The sequence below is a fragment of the Pundamilia nyererei genome, unplaced genomic scaffold, assembly GCF_000239375.1.
Source record: "Pundamilia nyererei isolate P.nyererei 1_Seehausen unplaced genomic scaffold, PunNye1.0 scaffold00238, whole genome shotgun sequence".
In the NCBI taxonomy this organism is placed as follows: domain Eukaryota; kingdom Metazoa; phylum Chordata; class Actinopteri; order Cichliformes; family Cichlidae; genus Pundamilia; species Pundamilia nyererei.
Window position 1 is genome coordinate 76,081 of NW_005187639.1, and position 22,146 is coordinate 98,226.

Below are 22,146 nucleotides of genomic sequence, written 5' to 3' on the forward strand. Positions count from 1 at the left end.
GTGTGTGTGTGTGTGTGTGTGTGTTTCAGAACGGGCAGTCCTGCAGGAACCAGGAGGCCTACTGTTACAACGGGAAGTGTCAGCACTACGACAGCCAGTGTCAGGCCATCTTTGGAGACAGTACGTACCTCTGTACGACTTCATCTTCTCTCCTCTCCCTCATTACTCAGCAGCTGACCCCCCCCTTCTCGCCCCTCCTCCTCAGAGGCGAAGGCGGCTCCTGAGCTCTGCTTCAAAGAAGTCAACAGCAAAGGAGATCGCTTCGGCAACTGTGGCTACCTCAACAACGGCTTCAAGAAGTGCGAGAGCAGGTAACACACACACACACACACACACACACACACTTCCTTAGTGTCCGTCCCAGTGTGAGGAGCTGAGACTGATGATGTCACAAAGTTCAAGTCCCACGCAAGTTAAACGCACCTCCAGCTTTGACCTGATGGTGGCGCTGTGTGATGTGTGCACTCCAAACCGTCACTACACCTGTGTCGCTACCAAACCGGGAAAACCTGAACAAACTCCATCTCCCAGGGTGCATTTCAAAGCCCCGCCCACATGACTGTGCTGTGTTCAGGGGTCTTTCCCACAGTCCGTCTTCGAGCCTTCTCCTGAATCCTCCGATTCTTGTCGAAGTCGCCGCTTCCGTTTTCCTCATCGTGTTTGTTGCCATAGAAACGCCATGTGTGGGAAACTGCAGTGCTCCAACGTTCAGGCGAAGACGGTGTTTGGCATCGAGCCGTCGATCATCAGCACGCCAATCGCCGGAGGGAAATGCTACGGTGTGGACTTCATGCTGGGGTCGGACGTCCCCGACCCCGGGATGGTGAACGAAGGGACCAAGTGTGGAGAGAACAAGGTGAGGAGGAGGGAGGAGGGAAGGGGATGAGGAGTGAACAATGAGGTGTTAAAGCTCGTTTCTTCTTCTGCGGCGCTCAGGTGTGTGTGAACTTTGAGTGCCGCGGCGCCGACGTCCTGAGCTACGATTGCGACGTGCACACCAAATGTCACGGACACGGGGTGAGTCGCCTGCCTGTCCTCCTGCCTACCTGTCTGTCAGGTGAGTCACATGACTCAGGTGTCACCTGTCTGTGTGTCGCAGGTGTGCAACAGCAACAGGAACTGCCACTGCGACTATGGCTGGGCTCCGCCTTCCTGCGAGTTATCGGGTTACGGTGGAAGCGTTGACAGCGGACCCACGTGGAACGGTATGTCACCTGGAGAACTCTAACTTACCTGAGGGCAGGCGTCCCGTGTTAACGCGCCTCCTGTGTGTGCCCCTCCCCCAGATAGGGACACGTCTCTCAGGGACGGCCTGCTTGTCCTCTTCTTCTTCATCCTCCCGCTGCTCGCTCTCGGCGTCTTCGTTTTCCTGCGCAGGAACGAGCTGCTGCGGCGACTCGGGCTGAGCCGCAGGAAGAGGTCTCAGGGATATGAGTGAGTGCATGCACACACACACGCCGCCACGGCCGCAGGAACCACGTGTTCTCTGTGCTGCGTTTAGGGACACTGAATATAATTGTAAACCATTAGCTGCACGTGTGGCGCTGCTCTCACGCTCATGTCTCCCTCAGGGCTGACGGCATGGCTTCAGCCAATCACAGCAGGAGACCGCCTCCCAGAACGCAACCTCCATCTGTTGCCCGGGGTAACGCCAATAACATCGTCAGAGACGGGGTAAGTTTAGGGTTCACATGAGAGTTTAAGTTTTCCCTCGTTTTACACACACCTGCCTCACCTGTCCGTCCAGGTGTGTGATGATGTTTGTAGCATCAGCAGTCGCTCCTGCAGCTTTACCCGGTTTGTTCTGTGTGAGCAGTGAGCGTTACAGAGACCCACAGCAGCAGCACTCTCAGTGGGCGTGTCTACAGAAGGTTAAAATTAAAAATCTTCAGGTGGACACGCCCACACGGCCTCCTGCTGCTGCTGCTGATGATGATGATGATGTTACTAATGACACAAACCTGCTGTGACCCTGCTGATCAGGAGGCTGAGAATGGAGACGGTGATGATGCTCTCCTGGTAAGCCTCAGTGTAGAAGCTGAAGTTAGATGTAGTGATGAGCACACCTCAGCACGAGAGCACCAAACACAGTTATTGATCACTGTGTCGTTAGATGACCTCACAGGCTGGACGATCAGCTGATCGCTTACAATCAGTGACAGACTGTACTAACCAACCGAGCAGCTGATCTGCATCGATCAGCATCTAACTGGAACTGAAGCGGCTGTCTGCACGGGTTATTGATGAGCTGATTAAGCTGTGTGATTAATCACTTTAGTGTGTGTGTGTGTGTGTGTGTGTGTGTGTGTGTGTGTGTGTGTGTGTTGATGGACTGCATGAGCTCTAACACGCTCTGCTCTCTCTCCATGTGAAGCACCACGCTCAGCTGCTGCCACCACAAGAGGTAAACCCTGCTTACTTCTCATTACCGCTCTAACTACTGCTGCTGATGTAGTGTTAGCTTAGTGCTGCGTGTCTGCAGGTTAATCATCACAGCAGGAAACTAGAAAGCAGCTTTCACTAACCCAATGACATCAGGTAAACTGGGAGAGTCAGACAGGCCAGGTAGATCGGTGTGAGGGTTTGAATGGGACAATGACTCGCAGGTTTACCCAGGTGTACTTCCTCTGTGTGTGTTCAGGTGGTGGAAACCAGCCGGACGGCTCCTTCCCATGCTCTGAAGCCGCCACCGCCTCCTCTGTAAGAAGTCGCGCACCACCACATGCACCGAAACACAAACCGAAAACAATATGAGCACAAAAACTGTCAGTCAAACCTGAAATGTGGAAACTTCACTTTCAAACTAAAAGTTGTATCTTTTTAAACATTTGACGCGACAGCGTATGTTTCCAAAAAATACAACTTTTTGCATTAGCTTCTAAATGATTTGATCTAACTTGATGTTAACTAGTTATAGAAGCTAGCCTTAAGCTAATGATTCTTAGAAGCTAAATTTAAGCTACTGAGCCTTAGATGCTAACTTGAAGCTAATTGGACTTAACAGTTAATGGAAGTCAAAGCTGTACCTGTGGCTAATGCCAAATCGACTGTATTTAAAAATTATTTTAAGCCAACTGTGAGCTTGCTGGTTACTAAAATGCAATTTAATTTTAAGCTAAATTGTCTTCTAGTCTTCTAGATTTAATAAACTTAAAAGCTGCATTTAAGCTAAGTGGATGTAAATATGAGCCAGATCAGGGCTCTAGGCTAACTTTTTGCCACGCGTGCACCGGTGCGCCTAACTCAAATTTTTCAACCACATCGCTTAACACTGCAGTTTTACATGTGCACTTTTTTTGAGGGGGGGGAAGTTGCAGTCCATACAGACAATATTCATTTCTAAAGTATTAACTATCAATCTTGTGCTTAAAGTGCGTTGGCACTCTTTGTCAATATTGTAGAAAATGTTAAACTTGATCATCATCTCGGCTCCTCTGACGACCTGTTTGCTGCTGAAAGGCCGCGGGCAGAGGGGACACTCGGGCATTTATCGCAGCATATAATGTGTTTTCTGGACACACTGCTGCTTTTCAGCATTCAGAGGTTGATGGCACCGTGTCAGAGCTGGCTATGAATTTTAGACGGATCAGGCCTTAACTTAACAAAAAAGTTATCAGTCGTTCTTTTCTTATCACCCACAGCTGCATCCACTCTGTCAGGCCTAGGCTGCTCACTAGGGCTGCGTATCATCACTGATTTCTGTAATCCTGGGAAACTGTTCTTGAAGTACAGAGAGAGAGAGAGCTGTGCATGAAGTGTGATTTTTATCGTGGTGGAAGCAAAACTGATAAAAGAGGGAATTCATGACGACATTGATCAAATGTGAAGCGCAGTTTGCTGCTTCTTTTGCTGCTGGCTCGGTGGATTTTGGCTGGAGAGACAAAACCTGCAGCTCAGAATCAGCGCAAAAAGACGTAAACGCAGCGCGGACCGCACGCATCAGAATCGCTGAGCTCCGACGGCGTGTCCGTCTACGGGCCGTCAGGTGAGAAAGCCGACAAGACAAAGCTGATTCTGATGCGTCGGGTCTGTGTTTACGTCTTTGTGTGGAGTCCGTGTACCTGCTCTTGAAATAGTTTTGTGAGCTTTAATCTGAGAATCTGGCGTTTCTGGCAAAACACAGTTACATTTAAAAGTCTATTCAGGATTTAATGAATCGATATCGCTTTATTCAAGCTACTCACCTCCCACTTCCACCTGCACTTTCAACTGGACCACGGCCAATCACAGAGGTCCCGCCCCTGACTATCTCTGATTGGTTTAGTCCATGATAGGGGCAAAATGTGTGTCTGTTGTTGACCACAGGGAAGGTTGCAGAGATTTTTTTTTTTTTTGTTACCCGAACACAATTTGGTGGCACCGGTGCGACCAAATTTTTTTTTAGTCGCACAACTGAAACATTTGGTCGCACTGAGCCCTGAGCCAGAGGAAGAAATTTTGTTCACCCAGTAGCAAACTGACTTAATTCATATATTAACGTTAAAGCTAACTGGACTCAAGAGTAAAAAATTTAAAACTAACTACACACAGACACGAGCATTAATTTAACTCGACAAAGAAAGAAACTAGCTAATGTTAAGCTAATCCTAAACTGGATACGGCAGCTTACTCCTAATAGGGCAACACTAGATGGCCATAGATGGATAACATTTATAAGCTAGTCTTTAGAGTGGCTAGGTGCTAAGTGAACCCAGAAGCTAACTGCTGGTGTAGCTGTGTCTCTGCAGCAGTTTGAACTGTGGCGGAGTGATACATCATCTCAAACAGAGCGTGCACGCTGTGGTGTTAGTGGCCAGTCACAATGTAAACTCTTTTTCTTCTTCTTTCTTGCACAGAAAACCGAAACCTCCTGCTGCGTCTCAACCTCTGGTGCCTCAAAGACCTGCACCCGCGCCTCCTGTTTAACCAATCAGGGGTCTTCTAACGACACCTGGATGACCCCCCCCCCCTTCTACTTATCTTCAAACCCTTCCCAGCGAACTCAGAGCTAGTTCCTTAGCAACAGCCAGGAACAATTCTGTAGCCACGATAACCAGCTGGCCAGACTGCACAGCCATCGCAGTGAAATGGATCCAGGTGGACCGGACGAGAAACTTTGCAGAACCTCCAGGAACCCAGCAGGTCCAAGCTGGAGCCGCTGCTGTTCTCTGACTTAACCAGGCAATCGGATTGTCCTGAAAGCATGAGTTCTTCTGATTGGTTGGTTTTACGAAGCCTGCTTAAGTATTTTTAAACTTTCTGATTTAGTCATGTGACCTTTCAAACAAAGTATAGCAAGTATAGCAGGCCATGTGGGCCTCTCACTGATTGGCTGGTTTGTAGTTGTGGGTGGAGCATGTATCTGAGCACTGGTTTGTTTCTTTTCTGTCTCTGAATGAAAGCACTGATAGCGCCGCCCATCTGCTCAGCACTGTTTTAGGAATGTAACGCGCCCTCCTGCGGTTGTGTGCCGGTGTGTTTGTTTCTATCGTCTGGCTCGCCCTGCGTTCGCTCCCTCGCTCTTCACAGAACTGTAAATCTACGATATGCAAACAGCGTCTGAGCGCGTAGCTCCTCTGGTCTCAGTTCGTCATGCAGCATGGCGCCGTCTCTGCAGGGAACGAACGCTCACTAGGCGAGGCTGCTCTGTATGCCTCTACTGTCCAGGTATTTCCACCAGTTAAAATATGAGTCTGAGCTTGCAAAGCATTCTGGGAACCGTAGGCAGTCACATTTGGTACAAGCAAAGTGGATTAATCTGTCAGAATTGAAACTAAATGAGATGAGTTCAGACCTGCACTGAGAACATGTTCACTACAAGTCTGGGATCAAACTGAACAGCAGTACCTACCAGCTCCTCCCAACATCGTTCATTTCTTTCTTTCAAAGACTTTAGAAAACACACTCATTCCTGATTATTGTTACCAGTGTGACTGACTCAGTGGAGCTTTTTTTAAATCTGTCGCTCTTCTGTTAAGGTTGAAGCTTTTTGTAGATCCACATGTTTCTTCTGGGGGGACATAGACCCCGTTTCACCAGTGTTTTAAAAATGAATTATGTCCAGTGGAAGCAGAACTTTAGCAGAAACATGAACTTGGGTGTAGCCTGCTGAGCATTCACAGAATGTGTGACGGCGTCTGAAGGTGGAACAAAGTCCTTGAAATTCTTGGCAATAATGTCCCGAGAGCGTCCACGCTTCCTGTCCCGGGCGAGCAGCGATCACGCTGAACTCTTCCCGCATTCAGGGCGTCTGATTCAAACCAGGGATTTTTACACCACCGGTGAACCAAATGCTTGCGTTCTGCAGCTGACGAGCCTGGATGCACTGTGCTGTGTAGCCACGTTGGTATTTTTAAATGCCTTTTTTCACTTACTTTGCTCTTTTGAGGGTTTTTGCACAGAAACTGAGGACTCCACTGAGGATGTTGATGTGTTGCTCACAGGGCTATCTTAGTGCCATTTGACTGTTCATGCCAAAAAAATAAACCGTAGTCTGTGCTGAGCTCCTGAGTGAAGACAGTCGGACACAGTTATTTAAGGAGCTGAGAGCAGCTGAAGCTTCAGGTTACAGGCAGCTGCTGACTGCAGCGTTTAAAGGGGATCTGTTCTTATCGTTTCCACCTCTGCACTTTGTCAGAGTAGCTTTTCATGATTCACAACTTAAATTAATCCAAATTTCTGTAATGCAATCAAAGCTTCACCTCACAAAGCTTAAAGTTAGCTTAGAGGCATCTCCACGGTGCAGTTAGCTTCGGGTGCAGAGTCAGTTTGGAGTTTGTGGGATGACTTCGCTCATAATTTAGCAAAGTCTCTGCTCCTGTTAGCTAGCTGCCTTAAAGTTAGCTGATGTGAAAGGTTTGTGGTGTATATGCGTTTGGAAGTTTGGCCATGTTAAATATGAATATTACAAAATTGTAAAATCAAAACTCTTGGTGCTCAGCAGCCATCTTGGTAATTTAAAGTGTTTATTTCTCCAGGTTAAGCTGACTTTAAGACCCTAATTTCATGAAATTGGGTGAATACATGTACTTTTACCAAAAACCCCAAACAGGTAAAAGGTCTCAGCACAGCTGGTGGTCCAGGTGGAAAAAGCTTTAAGTGTTATTTTGGGTCAGCACAGGCCAACGTGAAGCGGTCCCCTTTAAAGCCAATCAGACATCCTCAGTGGGGTTACATTCATACTGAACCTGTGTAAAAGATTTCATTTTCTCTTATTATGAATGATTTAATCATTTCTTTTTGCTTTTCACCTGTAATCTGTGGTCATTTGAACATTTAATTATTAACGTTGCTGCGTGGCGTGGAAGCCTCCGCGCTGACTGATGATTTTTATGATTCGATGGATGATCTCTCACCTGTTGGACAGGTTCAGGTTGTTACAGCCAGTGGAGCTCAAACTTGTGCTGCTTGCTGTGAAAACCAAACCTGGAAGAATAAAGGTCCTTCAGCTGAACATGATAATTTAATAAACTCTGTTCATACAGACTGTGATTTGTTTGCTTTCAGACTTAATAAAGGTGCACAGAAAATAGTTTGTCAGCATTCAGGTTCCCGTTTGTGGCGACATCCATTTAATATACAGGAAAGCACTCACAGCCTGACTGCAGTCATTGTCACACTTTCAATTTGAAAAAATCTTTTTGAAATTCAAAGTTGTTTTAGAATTGTACAGGTTTTTTAAAAATATATTTAGGACCAAAAGGGTTTTTTAATGTCCTGATACAATAACTGTATTTTTAAATAGTTTTGTGGAGTTGGGGCATTAAAATAAAATCAAGCCGTACTTTCTTTCTATTTTTTAAACTGTTATTTTAGACTTAAGTTGTTATTTTTACTGAAATATTTAAAAAAAAATTAAAATACTGTTGAATGACTTTTTCCACAACAAACATTTAAATAAGTATAAAAAAGATTCCTTGTTAGTGTATTTGTTTAGTTCCGTTTGTAGTTTTTCTACAGCGGGACCACGCCCCTTTCATTGTACGTGGTGACGTCAGCGCGAGCTCTGCTCCTGTGCTCAACACATCGAGCTGTCATCATTTTACCGGGAGAAGCGAAGGGCATCCGGGATACCGGCCGAGAGGGAGCCCAGCACTGTGCTTGGAGGTCAGTACCGGGCATTTAGGGGGGACGCTGGGCCGTGAGCGAGGACACGGTCCGACCTGCGGGCTCACTCGGGGGCGGGTTCCGGTTTTGATTCGTGGAAAATGAAAACCGTCTGGACGAATGCGAAGATGCCTTGTTAGCCTGCTAGCCGCGTGCTAGCCGCTACGGCCTTTTAAAGTAACCTTTGGAGCGAGGCCGTCCGTTTAAAGACTCCATAAGCGGAGCAAACGCCTCCACTGAATGCAAACACAGAAACTTATTCAAAATGAAACTGCTAATAGCTGTTAATTTAAAGCAGGGGCGTTTTGTGAAGCGAATCAGCTAATTATATAACGCGCCGCGTTAGCGCTGAAGCTAAGCGTGCAGCTAAGAGTTTGCGCAGTGAGAGCCGCTCCGTGTGGCGTCACACACAGCGGGTTTTAGCCATTATGCATTCAAAACAGATGATTTTACGATGTCTGGGGAACACGGCCAGGCATTTTCGGGAACTCATGACTCGTGAAAGGACAAAGTGATCGAATGTCCGGGTGGCCAATAGAGAAGTCTGGATTTCTCAGAGGCAGCCAGTCAGGAGGCGCGGTAGGCAGGTAGTGGGCGGGTCCAGGCAGGGTTAAGGGGAAGGAGAGCAGGCTGGGAGTGGAGCCCCAACAAGGTCAAAACAAAGCAGAAAGTCCCGGTGGGTGGCGAGAGCAGGCCCGTGGGGGGCTGAGAGGTGACCCCGCCTCCCAGAAGGACACGGTTCCGGTTCTGTGACTGGGTTCTGAGAAGGCCTTGGAGAACTTTAACTCCTTGAGTTCTGTGAAGATCTGCAGAAGACTTCAGACTTGACCCTGTTCGCAGCGTCAGCACCGGTCAGAAGTATAAAGACACCCAGTGTGACACTGATCTCTGATCAGCAGTCTGCGGGATACATGCGGGTTTCCAGCATCTGTGCAGCTGTTTTAGGAAACGGCAGGAACAATATGACCTGCGTGAGTTACAGCTCACTGTTTTGCAAGTTGAAATAAAAGGCAACACCAGTTTAAAGGATTCCCATCAATCCAGAAAACTGCTGGGAGTCACATGACAAAAGAATTGAGATGTTCAACTTGCGAAGAAGAAAAGCTCCCAGGATTGTAATAAATATACTTTAACTAGTTTGGTTTAATTATCTCAGGCAGAAAACATATATTGTTTTTCACAAGGTCATAGAAACAGGAAGTGCAGACTCTGCTCACTGTGTTGAGCTCACATTCACACTCTGCTCCGTTTTGAGCAGGACAAACCCTGCTGACCTTGCAGGACCTCTCTCAGGCCTGTTTTGTGGTGGAGTACCTATACGAGGCGAGGTACTTTGCTCTGGGGCGGGTATTGTTTGAGATATGAGCTCAGCAGTCACCAACACAGCCTACTGACCAATCAGATTTCTGGAAAAGAGCGTCACCCTTACTGGAAGATCCTCTGTGTAGACAGTCAGAGGGTCTGAAGGTGTTCTCTTTATCTGATGGAAGAAACTCAGGAGGAGCTCTGCTGCTGCGTCCTGACCTCATCAACATGTAAACAGACTCTTTGTCCTCTCAGAGCATTTAATGCCAAAACTAAAGATTTTTAATTATGAGAGTGGCGAGAGGGTTTTAATCACAGGCGTCTGTTCAGTCACAATTTTACTGGTTTCCTTCCTGCTTTGGATAAACTTTATTAATCCAGCAGCTGTTTTCCAGTCTGACTGAGCAAAGCTCACACATTCATGCAGTTTTTAGGCCTTTACTCTCTCACACGCATGTGCATGTTTCTGATTGGTCAGAGGCTCCAAACTGTGCCTCTTTCATGTGAACACTGATAAACCTGTCATGTGACCCCGCCCCAGTGTGATTGATAGTTAGCGAGTGAAGCCAGATATGGAAAGATATCCTGGATACGTTGACCCTCATGCAGGCTCTCTGCTGGTTGGTGAAATTGAAAACAGCAGCTAAAAGTCAGACATGGTGTGAGGAGGCTGTGCCGTTTTTATCAATAATCAAACTGTAGTCGTTATTTCTCCAGTGTGTTGTTCTGCTGTGCTTCACAGAATTTCCTCAAATCAGGAACTTTAGACCTTTAAAGGAACAAAAATCAGAGGCAGAGACCTCGGTGTTCTCGTAGTTTCAGTGTTTACCTGGAGAAGGGTGAGATGGCAGGTCTGTTTTGAATAAACTTTATTGCAGGGGAACAAGGTGTTTTTGTTTTCCTTCTGCAAGTGCAGTCATGTGACTGGGCGTGCTGGCAGCGACCTGCACAGAAAGTAAAAGCGTGCGATGCACCGATCTTACAGGTCGTTCCTGGAGCGCGGCGTCGGCCTCTGATGTCAGGAAATGTTGCTCACGTGTTTTGGACTGAAGTTCATGTCTGTGATTGGTCAGTGATCTGTGACCTGGCCCTGAGCCGGCTTCTCGGGGCCGATTCAGCCGGGCGCCACTGATTACTGAGTGCAAAACCACCATTAGGTCATGTGACCGTTCTGCCTGATGTAAAGAGATCTTTAAGCGCGCACTTTTAACGTGTCTGTCAGGCTGTCAGAGCTCCAGCAGTCAGACTTGAAGCCTCTGTTCATAAGGAGGTGAAGTAAGTGCGAGTCTGACAACTGCTGTCTGTAAATCTGAACGTTAGCATCTTTAAATCCACTGTGCCGCATTTCTGAGGACGCCGTTTGTCAGGCGCCGCAGATCAGCCCTGACTCTGACATCGTGTTCCTCTGCAAACAGCAGCTCGAGTCGGCGCTCGCAGTGTTATTAGAAGCTCGTCGGACAGAAACCGCCATCGTTAAATCCTAAAGCACAGCTTTCTCTCACATCTCATTTGAATAAAGGTGACTGTGGTCTGGAGAATGGGGGCTAATTCTCTCTCTTCTTCTCTCAGTGGACTGACGTGGACGTCTGACTGCTTCCTGTTGTGGCACTGACCTGCTTTTTTCTTCTGCGTCGTTGTGAGGTCGAGGACGTCCGGACTGTCGGACCGAAAGTCACCGCCGTGTGTGATACTTTAAGGACTGCTCATGCATCGTTTAAGGACTTGTGCGGCGCGGTTGCGTCCGCTCACCGCCTCGCAGGCGGCTCAGACTGTCGGCCAACAGCGGCCAATCACAGTCACCTCCACGGGTGGCAAAAGGACGTTTCAGCCAATCAGGTGTTACACAGCACCGGTGGCCTCGGAGCCGTTCCTGAATGGGACGAGCTCCAACTATGTGGAGGAGATGTACTACGCCTGGTTGGAAAATCCCAAGAGTGTTCATAAGGTAAGGAGCAGTGGAGCCCCTGCAGGTGTGGAGTGGTCAGTGCAGAGGTTGGTTTGATTTTACTGCTGGCAGCATCGATGCAGGACAAACCCTCCAAAGGACTTCAGCAGCATTTCAGTGTAATGGGACATAAACCCAGAACCCAGACAATCAGAAGTTAAAGGTTTGGTGATTTTGAACACATAAAAACAGCTGCACACCCAAAGCACCTGCACCGTTTCCACAGTATTGATAGATTCCACACACAGAAAGAGTCCCACAAATTTAAACCCTAGTGGGAGTGTCCTTTAAGAGGGTCGATGACCCACTGTTGAGCATGCGCCCCATCCCATGAGCCGAGGTGTGGAAAAGGGTGTGGGCCACTATCAGCAGAGGTTTCGGGTGAAACCATTGTGAGGCCCACGTCTTTCAAAATGATGAAGATAAAAGTTCAGGGCCCTCTAGCAGCCCCGGGTCAGACAGTTTTAGGCGCTCACGTACAGTTTTATATTTTTAAATATTAATATGATGTTTTATTTCACTTGAAATGTAAAAAATAATGTTCTGAAATAAAGAAAGTGTCAGTCTGCCGTCGCCCTGACTGAAACCGACTGAGCTGATACTTTCACTGCACATTTGTCTCCGTGTAAAACAAGCAGCTCTGTTTTTAGTGGCTAACGTGGAGGAAATGCTCGTGTTTACTGAGCCGTGCAGTAAACAAAGCATTTAAAGAATTTGCATGAAGCATTTTTAGAAATGTTCCATTATTTAAAACTACCATCACAGGTGAATCTTCTCTACAAGCATGCTTTCTTCTGATTGGCTGGATTCTGGAAGTACGGAGAAGGGCAACAACCACTCTTAGCGGGTTGTACGGTTTTTGTCAAAGATCACCGTATAAGGAGATCTGTGACGAGCTGATGTCAGCATGGCACGAGTAGAAACAAGTGGAAGTGAATGTGTAGGGCAGGCTTGACAGGAAAAACTGCATCGTTAGCTCGCCGCTATTCGCATTATGTCGCTAAACTACTGAACGCTCGGGAAACGTTGGCCAAACCAGCAGTGGCACATTTCTTTATTTTCTCCCCGTACTTCATTTCCTGAGGGTTCGATGATAAACACGATACAATGTGAGAAATGAGCAGAAGATTAAAATGTGATTGGCTGAAAACTGAAGAGAAGGGCGGGATTAGTGAGTGTGACGCTCCAGCTGGGTGGAACCTTTAAAGAACACGCCGTGCTTCCTTGTTAGTGACAAACATGGCTCGTTGTGTTGTGACGCACGGCGCTGGCGTTCACTGCTGGGAGGTCTCCATGAATGTCCTCCAAGAAACATGAACCACAGCGTTGGTGATTCACGTGTTCACGTCATGTGCCACCGCTGTGTTAAATTACATATGTGCTTCTGATTGGCTGGTTCGGCCTGCAGTGAAACATCTCCTCCATGTTGTTGTGCAGCTGGTCCTGGTTCTGCTCGGGGACCCGTCCACCTCTGACGAAAAGCTGCTGCAAGATATCAAGGACACGAGGAACATGATACAGGAAGTGTGGGGCCCGCTGGTTAGCAGTAACAGAACTCTTTCAAAATAAGAGTGAAGCAAGTGTTTAGTGGGGAAACTCTTGAGGCTTCGATGAGTCAGATTAAACAAAAAAAAGCTCAGATGAGTGTCGTGTGCACAAAAAGCTGCTGTGGGAAACAGTGGTGTGCATCTGTTTGTAATGATATGATGCGTGTGTGTGTGTGCAAAAGTCTTGAGCCACTCATTTCTTTGTATTTTGTTTCCAAGGAGGCAGACGTTCTTTAAAGTGCTCTTGAGCAACAACTCTCCAGGTTTCTGAAGCTCTTTGTTGTTGGACACTGTAATGTGCTGTAGTGTGTTAGTGAAATGAGGCAAACTCAGAATAATAATATGTGGAGAATCATACAGGTTTTACTGCACAACAGGAACATGTGGAACATGCTGTTGTTGATATCTGGGACGAAGGACGAGCATTAAAATGTGTTTGCAGGCGTTTCCTCCTGTCCACATTCTGAAACACATTACAGCCACACTGACATGTTCAGTGTGCTCTGAGCACATGTGACCAGTCATGTGACAACATCCTGTTCAAAAGTAGCAGCTGTGTCAGGACGGCGCTTTAAAGGGTTTAAAGCAGGGGTAGGCAACTCCAGGCCTCGAGGGCCAGTGTCCTGCAGGTTTTAGATCCCACCCTGGGTTAACACACCTGAATCACATGATTAGTTCATTACCAGGCCTCTGGAGAACTTCAAGAAATGCTGAGGAGTTATTTAGCCCTTTAAATCAGCTGTGATGGATCATGGACACATCTGAAACCTCCAGGACACCGGCACTCGAGGCCTGGAGTTGCCCACCCTGGTTTAAAGGGTCTGTTAGTGCTTAGAAAGTCTGAAATAAGCTCTGTGGAGACACATGGAGACGGTGCGTTTCATTCATTTTAGCAGCAAAAACAAATAAGTACAGTACACCATCAGCGTTATGTAACAGCAGTGGTTCATCGGGATAATCAGTGACGTGGACTGTAGACTACAGGAGCCTGTGAGGGCAGTGTCACCTGTGTCACCTGCCAAGACTCGATGCTAAGAGGAGCGTAGCGCGAACGGCAAAGCAGCTGGATGGAAGAAAACGGAGTCAGATTTAAAAGTGAAAGAATTTCACAGGAAACTGAAGATAAATCTGCATGTAAAGCTCCTGTGATGTCACCTCTGAGTGGGAGAGTCACGTTCACGTACGTTAGCTAACCTGTCATGACGCTCGCTAAGCTAACATAACAGTTTAGTTAGCTAACGAGTGAAATGTGATGCAAACCTCGCCTCTGTCAGTGCGCCCCAGGGCAGCTGTGGCTACAACGTAGCTGCCATCACCTGTGTGTGTGGCTGATGTAGTGTAAAGCACTATACAAATACAGGAGCAGACACACAGTCTCTGCTTTATTTGGTCTGCTCACATTAATATTAGAGTTTACCTAATGTTAGGAGGTGACCTGTGGGCGGGACCGTATCAATAATAATTACACATGTAATCACTTAAACACCGCACTACCAAATCGGTGCTCGGTAACATTTGTATTCTGGTTCTGTTTGTTCCAGATTACTAGTATTAAAGACGCACAGATGAGTCTGTCCTGTACAGAGCAGGTTATCGTCAGCTGTGACCGTCAAAGATGAGTCGCATCCAGAGCGTGAATCATCTTAAACTTTGGAAACTTATTTAGGACCGGAAAATCATTTTGACTACAGGAAGCACAGACGAGAGTTATGGAAACAATCAACCTGACGTCCATTATTATTTAGACCAAAATACTAAATCTTGCTCTGTAAGGGCCTGATATCCACTTACGAGGACGTTATGCTGCAACTGTTCTATTGAAATTTTAAATAAATATCCTCGTATGTTGCTCTCATTTTTCTCATAAACAAAAATTAGGTAAAAGAAAAATCTGGTAATTCTTTGTTTTTACTTTCATCAGGTCCTAACCAGCCCAAATATCAAAGAGAGATTAAAATGCATGCCATGGAAGAGTTCAGGTTAAATTAGGTCCATGTTTATGATTCGAATGTCTAACGTGAGACCTAAAATCTAAAACCACGCATGTGATGCAGACAGCAGCATCACGGCATCTGTGTCGGGGACCGGTGCTGCGTGTGGAGCTCACAGCTCTCGATTCTGTCTTCTTTAAAAAGCTGTAAATGAGTCTGTTTCATTTTTCCGTTATTCGTCTTCAAACACGCTCTGGGGTCGTGAAGGTGACATGGCTGTGACGGCGTTTGTTTTGGTGAGCTCTCTGACCGGGCGCTAAAGGACAGCCAGCTAATAATAGCCCCCAGAAGCTCGAGTCACGTGACAGGCCTACTTCAGGGCCGGCAGTGAGACTGAGAGGCCCTCTGGCTTCGATCAGTTCTTTAATGACTTTAAACGAGTCCGATTAACGAAGGCCGATTTAAAAACAGGAAGTACTTTGAAGGATCTGGACGCACTCCACCTTGTGACTCAGCAGGCGTAACCCGCTGTGATGGCTTTAAAGCTTCCTGTGTGACTTCGTCAGTCTCACGCTGTGGAGGAGTCTGGTGTGTGTGTTTGGTCACCACGGAAACGGCGTGATGTAGAGCAGAGCTCATTAAGGCCCTCTGACCTCCTGATGGTGAAACGGCGTGCCCTCAGATTCTCTCTTCCTTCATCGAAGCTTTGAGCGTCTCTGAGGTCAACCGTCAAACGCCATAAATAATGCTGCGTCCATGTTTGACTCAGCACTGGTTATCTGTCGGTTAGCTGTTCTGACTCCACCCACCACAGGAAGTTCTCTTACTTATAGAGCACACACAGCAACAGCAGGCGCTGAGGTGCCTTCAGTGCAGTAAGATCAGGATCTCTGAGCCTTGTTCATGGCATCATCAACATCTTTCTCTTCTTCCTCTCCTGCAGTCGTGGGATGTGTTTTTCCGGAACGCCAACGCTGGCGCTCCTCCCGGCGCCGCCTACCAGTCTCCTCTGGGGCTGTCTGCAGCGTCCAGCCTCGTCGCCCCCCAGCTCTCCTCTCTGGTCGGAGCTCAGCCCAACGTGGAGAAGCTGGTGGAGGATCACCTGGCTGTGCAGTCGCTCATCAGGGCCTACCAGGTACACACACACAAACACGATCAATGCATCCATAAGATTATTGAAAAGCCTGTGTTTGTCAGTGACCTCTGACCGTTGGCTACTGATAGAGTGAAGCCTGTGCTGTAAAATGTTTTCCTGTTTGTTCACCTGCTTATTGATGGCTGCTGTTTGTTGATGGAGACGTTGGTGTGGTGAGTTTAGGTCTTCACAGGTCACACAAACTCAGCCTGATCAATAATTGATGATCAGCATCCATCAGAGCCGAGTGTCGACAACATCCACAATAGGGCTGGGCGATATGGCCTAAAATCCATATCACAGTGTAATTTGAAACATGTGCTTAAAGGATTTTAAGGCGCACTTAAAATCCTTTAATTTTCTCAAAAATCAACAGTGAGCCTTATGTATGAATTCTGGTTGTGCTTACTGACCTCGAACTGATTTTATGTGGTACACGGCGCTCAAACATCGGTCAAAAATGTTTTAGTGCGACTTAGCTTCAGGTCCCAAAGTCAAACGAACACTGAGAGTTAAAACTGTCTAAATTCTTTCATGTTTTATAAAACGATCAGCGTTGCTGCTTTACCAGGTGTAACTATGAAGTTTAACATCCAGGCAGGAAGTTAGCTCGCTGGCTTCCACCTAAGCATGATGTAGCATGTTCTGACTGAGAGATTTCTGAAAGAATTCAAACGTACAGCTCTGCTGTCACGTCCAACATAGATGAAGACTTTAAACTAAACAGCAGTGACGTTTGTAAAGTTACTGAAGTTGGGCTAGCTGCTATATAATGATGTGCTACGTGACCGCTAGCAAAACAGCTATGTTAGCATAAACACAGTGAAGCTGCAGGATGAACACTAACACTTTTCCACTTGATAAAAGTTAACGTGAAGGTTCCTCATGGTTAGAGACAAATGCAATCGCATAGCAGGATGCTGTAAACGGGCCAAACTTCAGTCAGGAGAACAACTGAGATAATCCATCCACAATACCAGGTTAGTTATTAATATACTGCAACAACACGGGAAGTTCAAAGTGACTCTGCAGCAACAGGATGTGCAGCCGGCTGGATTAAAGCCCGAATCCTGACCCTGACGTGACGTGACGCTGTCATAAGGACCTGTGAGGGCCTGAGCTTCCTGTTGTGGTGTGTGTGTGTGTGTTCAGGTGATGGGTCATCACAATGCCCACCTGGATCCACTGGGAATCAGCTGTGTGAATTTTGATGACGCTCCGGTGAATGCCGGCTTCCAGGATGTTGGTGAGAGCGCCGCAACTAAACCACCAAACAGACCGTGATGTTAACTTTGCTTTTCCCTCCCACCCGCCCTCTCTCCTCCTCCCTCCCACCCGCCCTCCCCCCTCTCTCCTCCTCCTCCTCTCTAACACTTCCTGCTTTTCCTAACTTTTCACCGTTTCTCCCGTTTCTGATTTCTTCCCTCGATCCTACTTCTCATCTGCTCCGCTCTTCATCCTCTGTCTGTTATTTGGTTGCATCTCCTCCTCCTCCTTCATCTCACCCTGTTCTCACCCCCCCCCCCCCCCCCTTCCTGCCCTGGGTGGGCTCTGTGCTGTTGTCACTTCCTGTAGATCCGAGGGCACCACGTGGCCCAGTTGGACCCCCTCGGCATCATGGACGCCGATCTGGATTCGTGTGTCCCCACTGACATTATCACGTCCTCCGACAAGCTGGGTGAGGAGCTGACCCTCAGAAATCGACCCCCTCTTCGTGTGTTCAGCGCTCCTCCTCGTTGGCTGGAGGAGTCTCTGAAACGTTATCGTACAGCAGAAGAGTTTCTTCTGCTGTACGATAACGTTCTGTTTTTAAATCGAGCTCTGTTTCAGGATTTTATTCTTTGTCTAAACTGAATCGTTCTTCCTCATCTAACATCTGAAGACCTTCGTTCTGTGATGAAGGTCTGAGAATTAACCTCAAATCATTTCAGTGTTTCCCACACGGACACGTGAGGAGAGACCGCACGGCTGTGCTGACGTGAACGTTAGTGCCACTTTATTCATCACAGTCTGGATCATCACATGTTTGTGACACTTGTGATCATTTAATTTCATTTAACAAACAAACTAAATGTTATTTTTTTGTTATTTTAGTTTAAATATGATATTTTAATTAAAACGAAGAGCTTAAGGCTGTAACCCTCAAACTGTGACACGGGTTCTGATCATGTGGTTCACAGTGAGGCTGCAGCGCTGTTACTCTGTAATAAACAGCATTTACCAGATCAGAGGTTCAGTCCTGCGTCTGTGTAAACTCTCGGTGGTGGTGTGTAGTCGCAGTCTCTCCTCCACGCTCTGTTGAAGTGTGGATGGTTTTCTTCAGTTTGTGGGAAACACTGAAAACATTGACACAATCCTAATCCCGAGTTTAAAATCTGGATGATTCTCTGAGATCTAAAAAGCCTGACTGAAGGTGTTTTTAATGAAAGGGGAACGTCCTTTTTCCTGAAGGTGATTACGTCCCCGCCGAGGACCGAAAGCTTTCTCAGGGCCTCTGTAGAAAACGTCCTGATTCGGTGTGGCTCCAGGAGGCCTGGCGGTAACCGGCTTCACTGCCTCAGACCTCACGCTCAGACTCGGAGCTCCTCTCCGCTGGAAAACACGATCGGCATTAGTGATGCAGCAGGATGAAGCCTTTAATGCCTGAGTCCGTTTCTGTTGGACGCGAGTCGCCCATCGTTGACTCCACGTGGCGTCGTAGGATATCTGGAACTGTGGCGCAGCTTTTACTTTGAAGGGCAGCATTCTTGGTTTTCTGTTTGGGCCGCAGCGATCTGTTGGCGACCAGAACAATCAGCGGTCTGCTCGCGCTCGCTTCGTTTAGACTCACCACAGCGGGCCGTGTAGAAACGGCGTGGATGATGACACTCGTTTATTAAAGCTTCTGATTCAAACCGAGCGACCCGCGAGCTGTCCGAGCGTTTCATCCACGCACGCGTTCACGGAGCCCAGTGTGAACACGAGACCTGCCAAAGATCACAGAATCTTTCTGAAGATGAAAAAGGCGGCGTCGGAGTCTCTGGGCAGCGGCGGGCTGCTGCTGTAGTTGAGCTTCTGCTGCGTGACGCTGGGCTGTGCACCACGTTAGCCAGAGCGCTCCTCCACTGCTAATCCTGCTCAGATCTTTTCCTGCAAGTTTAGACCTGAAACCCCGCCAAGGTGACCGTGAGTCTAAGACACTCCATCTCAGAGCTCTTCCTCGTCTTCCTCTCAGGACATTTATTAAATAACAGCAGTCCTGGTTCCAGGTGCTTTTAAACCACCACAGAGGAAGACGAGAATAAAGCAGTACTTCCTGTTTGTTCGCAGTCTGAATGTTGCTAACGGCTCATTAACATTCAGCTTCGGCTTCAATCTGTGTCGTCAGAAACAGGAAGTCAAAGATCAAAGGTTTGTGGCTTCGCCTCACTGTCTGCGGCTAAATAAACCCCTGAAGCTGTGACTCCACCCACTGTTACACATCAGGACACGCCCCCTCTCGAGCTGCTCTGTGTGCCATGTTCAGTTTGTTGTATTAGCGCTCCCAGGAAGTAGTCCGTCTGAAGGTGACCTGAATGGCCTCGGTGTGGGACGGCTGTGGCGACGCTGTTTAACCTTAGCATGGCGCTACATGTGTCTCTCCTTCTCCACTGCTCCTTCTTCTTCTTTGATCGCGGGGTCAGACGGTGGTGGAGACGCGAGATGCGGGGGCGGCTGCTGCGCTGATGAGGCTGTAGGCCGGTGTGGTGATGTTGGTGCTGGTGGTGTGTAAAGGGGGTTGCAGGTCATTAATGGTGTCCGGGTGTCTCTTCCCTTTGCTGCCCCCTGCTGGTGACCCGTCCAGACGTGGCTGTGTTCAAGGAGAGGCTGCACATTCTCACGGTCGGAGGTACGAGAACCAGCACTGCTGTGAAGTCAGTAGTTGATCTGTAGTGGAGTTTGTCAGTGCAGTAGTTTGAAGGAAACATCTGCAGGAGCTGAAAGCATCAACGCAGCAGACGGCGGGCTCCTGAGCTCCTGCAGAGGGCGCCGCAGCGCCGCGGAGAGATTTCATCTGGTTCAGCATCTGATTCTGTCTTTGTGCAGGAGTTGAAGCACGTTTGTGACCTTGCAGCGGTTTAACCAAACTGGAAGCATGTTCACATGTGCAGCTGCAGTCCTCAGATCCTCTCACCAGCCCCACGCTCACCTGGCCAGAGTGTACCTGCAGGCCTGTGTTGGGCAGTAATGTGCACCCAGACAAATGTATAAATAATCACATGATTAGAGGGATATGTCTTCATGAAGCACAGTATAAACTGTAATTTTATGTCTCAGTATATCACTTTCACCTGCTGCTGTAGTTTCAGTAAATGTGACATCAGTTAGTTTTGTTTTTTAGAAAGAAAGTGAGCATCAACAGGTGAGACGGGAAAATAAAAATCGTGCAGACGGTCACGCCGGCAGCATCGTCTGCCTAAAATGTCTCAGACTCTGCTGCTTCTTTACTCCTGTGGATTCTGTCTCAGTGGGCTGAACCACGGTGAAATCTCCCTGTAGCCTGAGCAGCACACAGGAAACACTGAGAGGAAGTTCATCCCGTCTGACTTGACAGGCTCCGCCTCCTCTCAGGGTCCCCTGTGCTCAGCTTTGTTAGCTGCTGCTAGCGTGCTGACCCCCGCTCTGTCCCACAGTTCACCGTTATGTTCATTAGTGTCTGGGCCTGACTCTGAATGTGCTCTGAACTATGGCTTGATGCATGCTCCATCATCCAGGTAAGGAAATCCCAAAAAGTTGTCCTCAGATGCAGATGTGTCCACGTGGATTAAACATATTTATATACTGGTTAGGCACGGTGGTTAGCACTGTTGCCGCACAGCAAGAAGGTCCTGAGTTCAATTCCACCATCAGGCCGGGGTCTTTCTGTGTGGAGTTTGCATGTTCTCCCCGTGTTTGCGTGGGTTCTCTCCGGGTACTCCGGCTTCCTCCCACCGTCCAAAGACATGCAGCTTGTGGGGATAGGTTAATTGGAAAATCCAAATTGCCCATAGGTGTGAATGTGAGCGTGAATGGTTGTCTGTCCCTGTGTGTTGGCCCTGCGACAGACTGGCGACCTGTCCAGGGTGTACCCCGCCTCTCGCCCTATGACAGCTGGGATAGGCTCCAGCGCCCCTCGCAACCCTGAAAAGGATAAGTGGAAGCGGATGGATGGATGGATATACTGGTTATTAATAAAATCAGGCTGTTGTTACTGGGCAGCTCCTCCCTGCTGGCAGATGTCACTGTTCAGTTTAACAGGTAACTGAAGCTCACCTCCTGCACAGACTACAGTGATGTTCAGCGATGCTGAAAATTAAGGCGAACCCTGAAAGAAGCAACGCGGTAGTTCCTCCAGCATCCAGCCGGGGCAGTAGCGAGTCAGTCCCAATGTTAAACGTGTCCAGCAGCCTGAGACACAAACTCTGTGGATAATTGGGTTGGGATGATGTTACAGCTCACATTAGCATTAAAGGGGTTTTTTTAGGGGCTACTAGGTGTCTGCTAGGCTAATCCATAGCTTTCATGTGATGTCAGATCTACTGGGATACGCCCGCCTGGCCGCTCAGAGTACGGCACAAATGTGCGCGCGCACCTTTCCTAACCCCGCCTGACAGGTAGTTTGTTTAAGCTAGCTATGTAGCGCTTTGCATCAGTTACCCGTCCAGATGAAAAATACATGTCGCACGTCGAAAGCGTTCATCCAGTCAGCAGTGAGCAATGCTCTACAACAGACATGGTGCTCAGGGGGAGGGGCTTAGATAAAGCTGCCCTGTTTAGTGACATCAGATTACCAATAACATGGCTTCTGTGAGCTCACTGTACTAACAGACCGTCTAAGAAGACTGACCTGCAGTTTCAGTGAGTGAAGTTCTGGGATATTTGGGTGTTATTGATTAGCAGGGGTGTGTGTGATGTCACAGATCTGCCATACTGTCCTTGTAGACGCAGCTGGTTATGAATCTGTAAATGTACTGCAGTGACGTCTGGATCTGTCTTTGGGGCGTCTGACATCTAAGGCTGCCACAAACGATTATTTTGATAGTCGACTAATCAGATCATCATCCATTGGAGTAAAACGTACAGCTTATTGCACCAGCAGCATCTGCTCTTATATAACTATCATTAGCTTACAGCTATAAGTGTTTAAGGTGCTAACTAAAGATAAAGACAAGATGATAGTTTATTAAATTTTAATGAAAT

The 22,146-nt window shown here is 47.7% G+C and overlaps 2 protein-coding genes across 3 annotated transcripts in view; both read left to right on the top strand.

Moving 5' to 3' along the window:
- Window positions 1–7,513, top strand: part of adam9a (ADAM metallopeptidase domain 9a) — a 14,416-nt gene extending 6,903 nt beyond the window's left edge. The window contains exons 13-22 of one of the 2 annotated variants that reach the window (XM_005749151.2): window positions 30–120; window positions 206–311; window positions 673–856; window positions 937–1,017; window positions 1,100–1,205; window positions 1,287–1,434; window positions 1,572–1,674; window positions 2,375–2,404; window positions 2,642–2,700; window positions 4,836–7,513. In XM_005749151.2, the coding sequence (XP_005749208.2) occupies window positions 30–120; window positions 206–311; window positions 673–856; window positions 937–1,017; window positions 1,100–1,205; window positions 1,287–1,434; window positions 1,572–1,674; window positions 2,375–2,404; window positions 2,642–2,700; window positions 4,836–4,905 (978 nt within the window). In that variant the 3' untranslated portion in view covers window positions 4,906–7,513. The remainder of the gene's footprint in view (window positions 1–29; window positions 121–205; window positions 312–672; window positions 857–936; window positions 1,018–1,099; window positions 1,206–1,286; window positions 1,435–1,571; window positions 1,675–2,374; window positions 2,405–2,641; window positions 2,701–4,835) is intronic. The other variant, XM_005749152.2, reaches the window with a different exon arrangement.
- A 447-nt stretch (window positions 7,514–7,960) lies between these two features.
- ogdha (oxoglutarate dehydrogenase a) overlaps window positions 7,961–22,146 on the top strand; it is a 27,776-nt gene continuing 13,590 nt past the window's right edge. Inside the window, exons 1-5 of the mRNA XM_013914923.1 lie at window positions 7,961–8,085; window positions 10,960–11,335; window positions 15,757–15,948; window positions 17,524–17,626; window positions 18,400–18,487. Of these exons, the coding sequence (XP_013770377.1) occupies window positions 11,096–11,335; window positions 15,757–15,948; window positions 17,524–17,626; window positions 18,400–18,487 (623 nt within the window). The 5' untranslated portion in view covers window positions 7,961–8,085; window positions 10,960–11,095. The remainder of the gene's footprint in view (window positions 8,086–10,959; window positions 11,336–15,756; window positions 15,949–17,523; window positions 17,627–18,399; window positions 18,488–22,146) is intronic.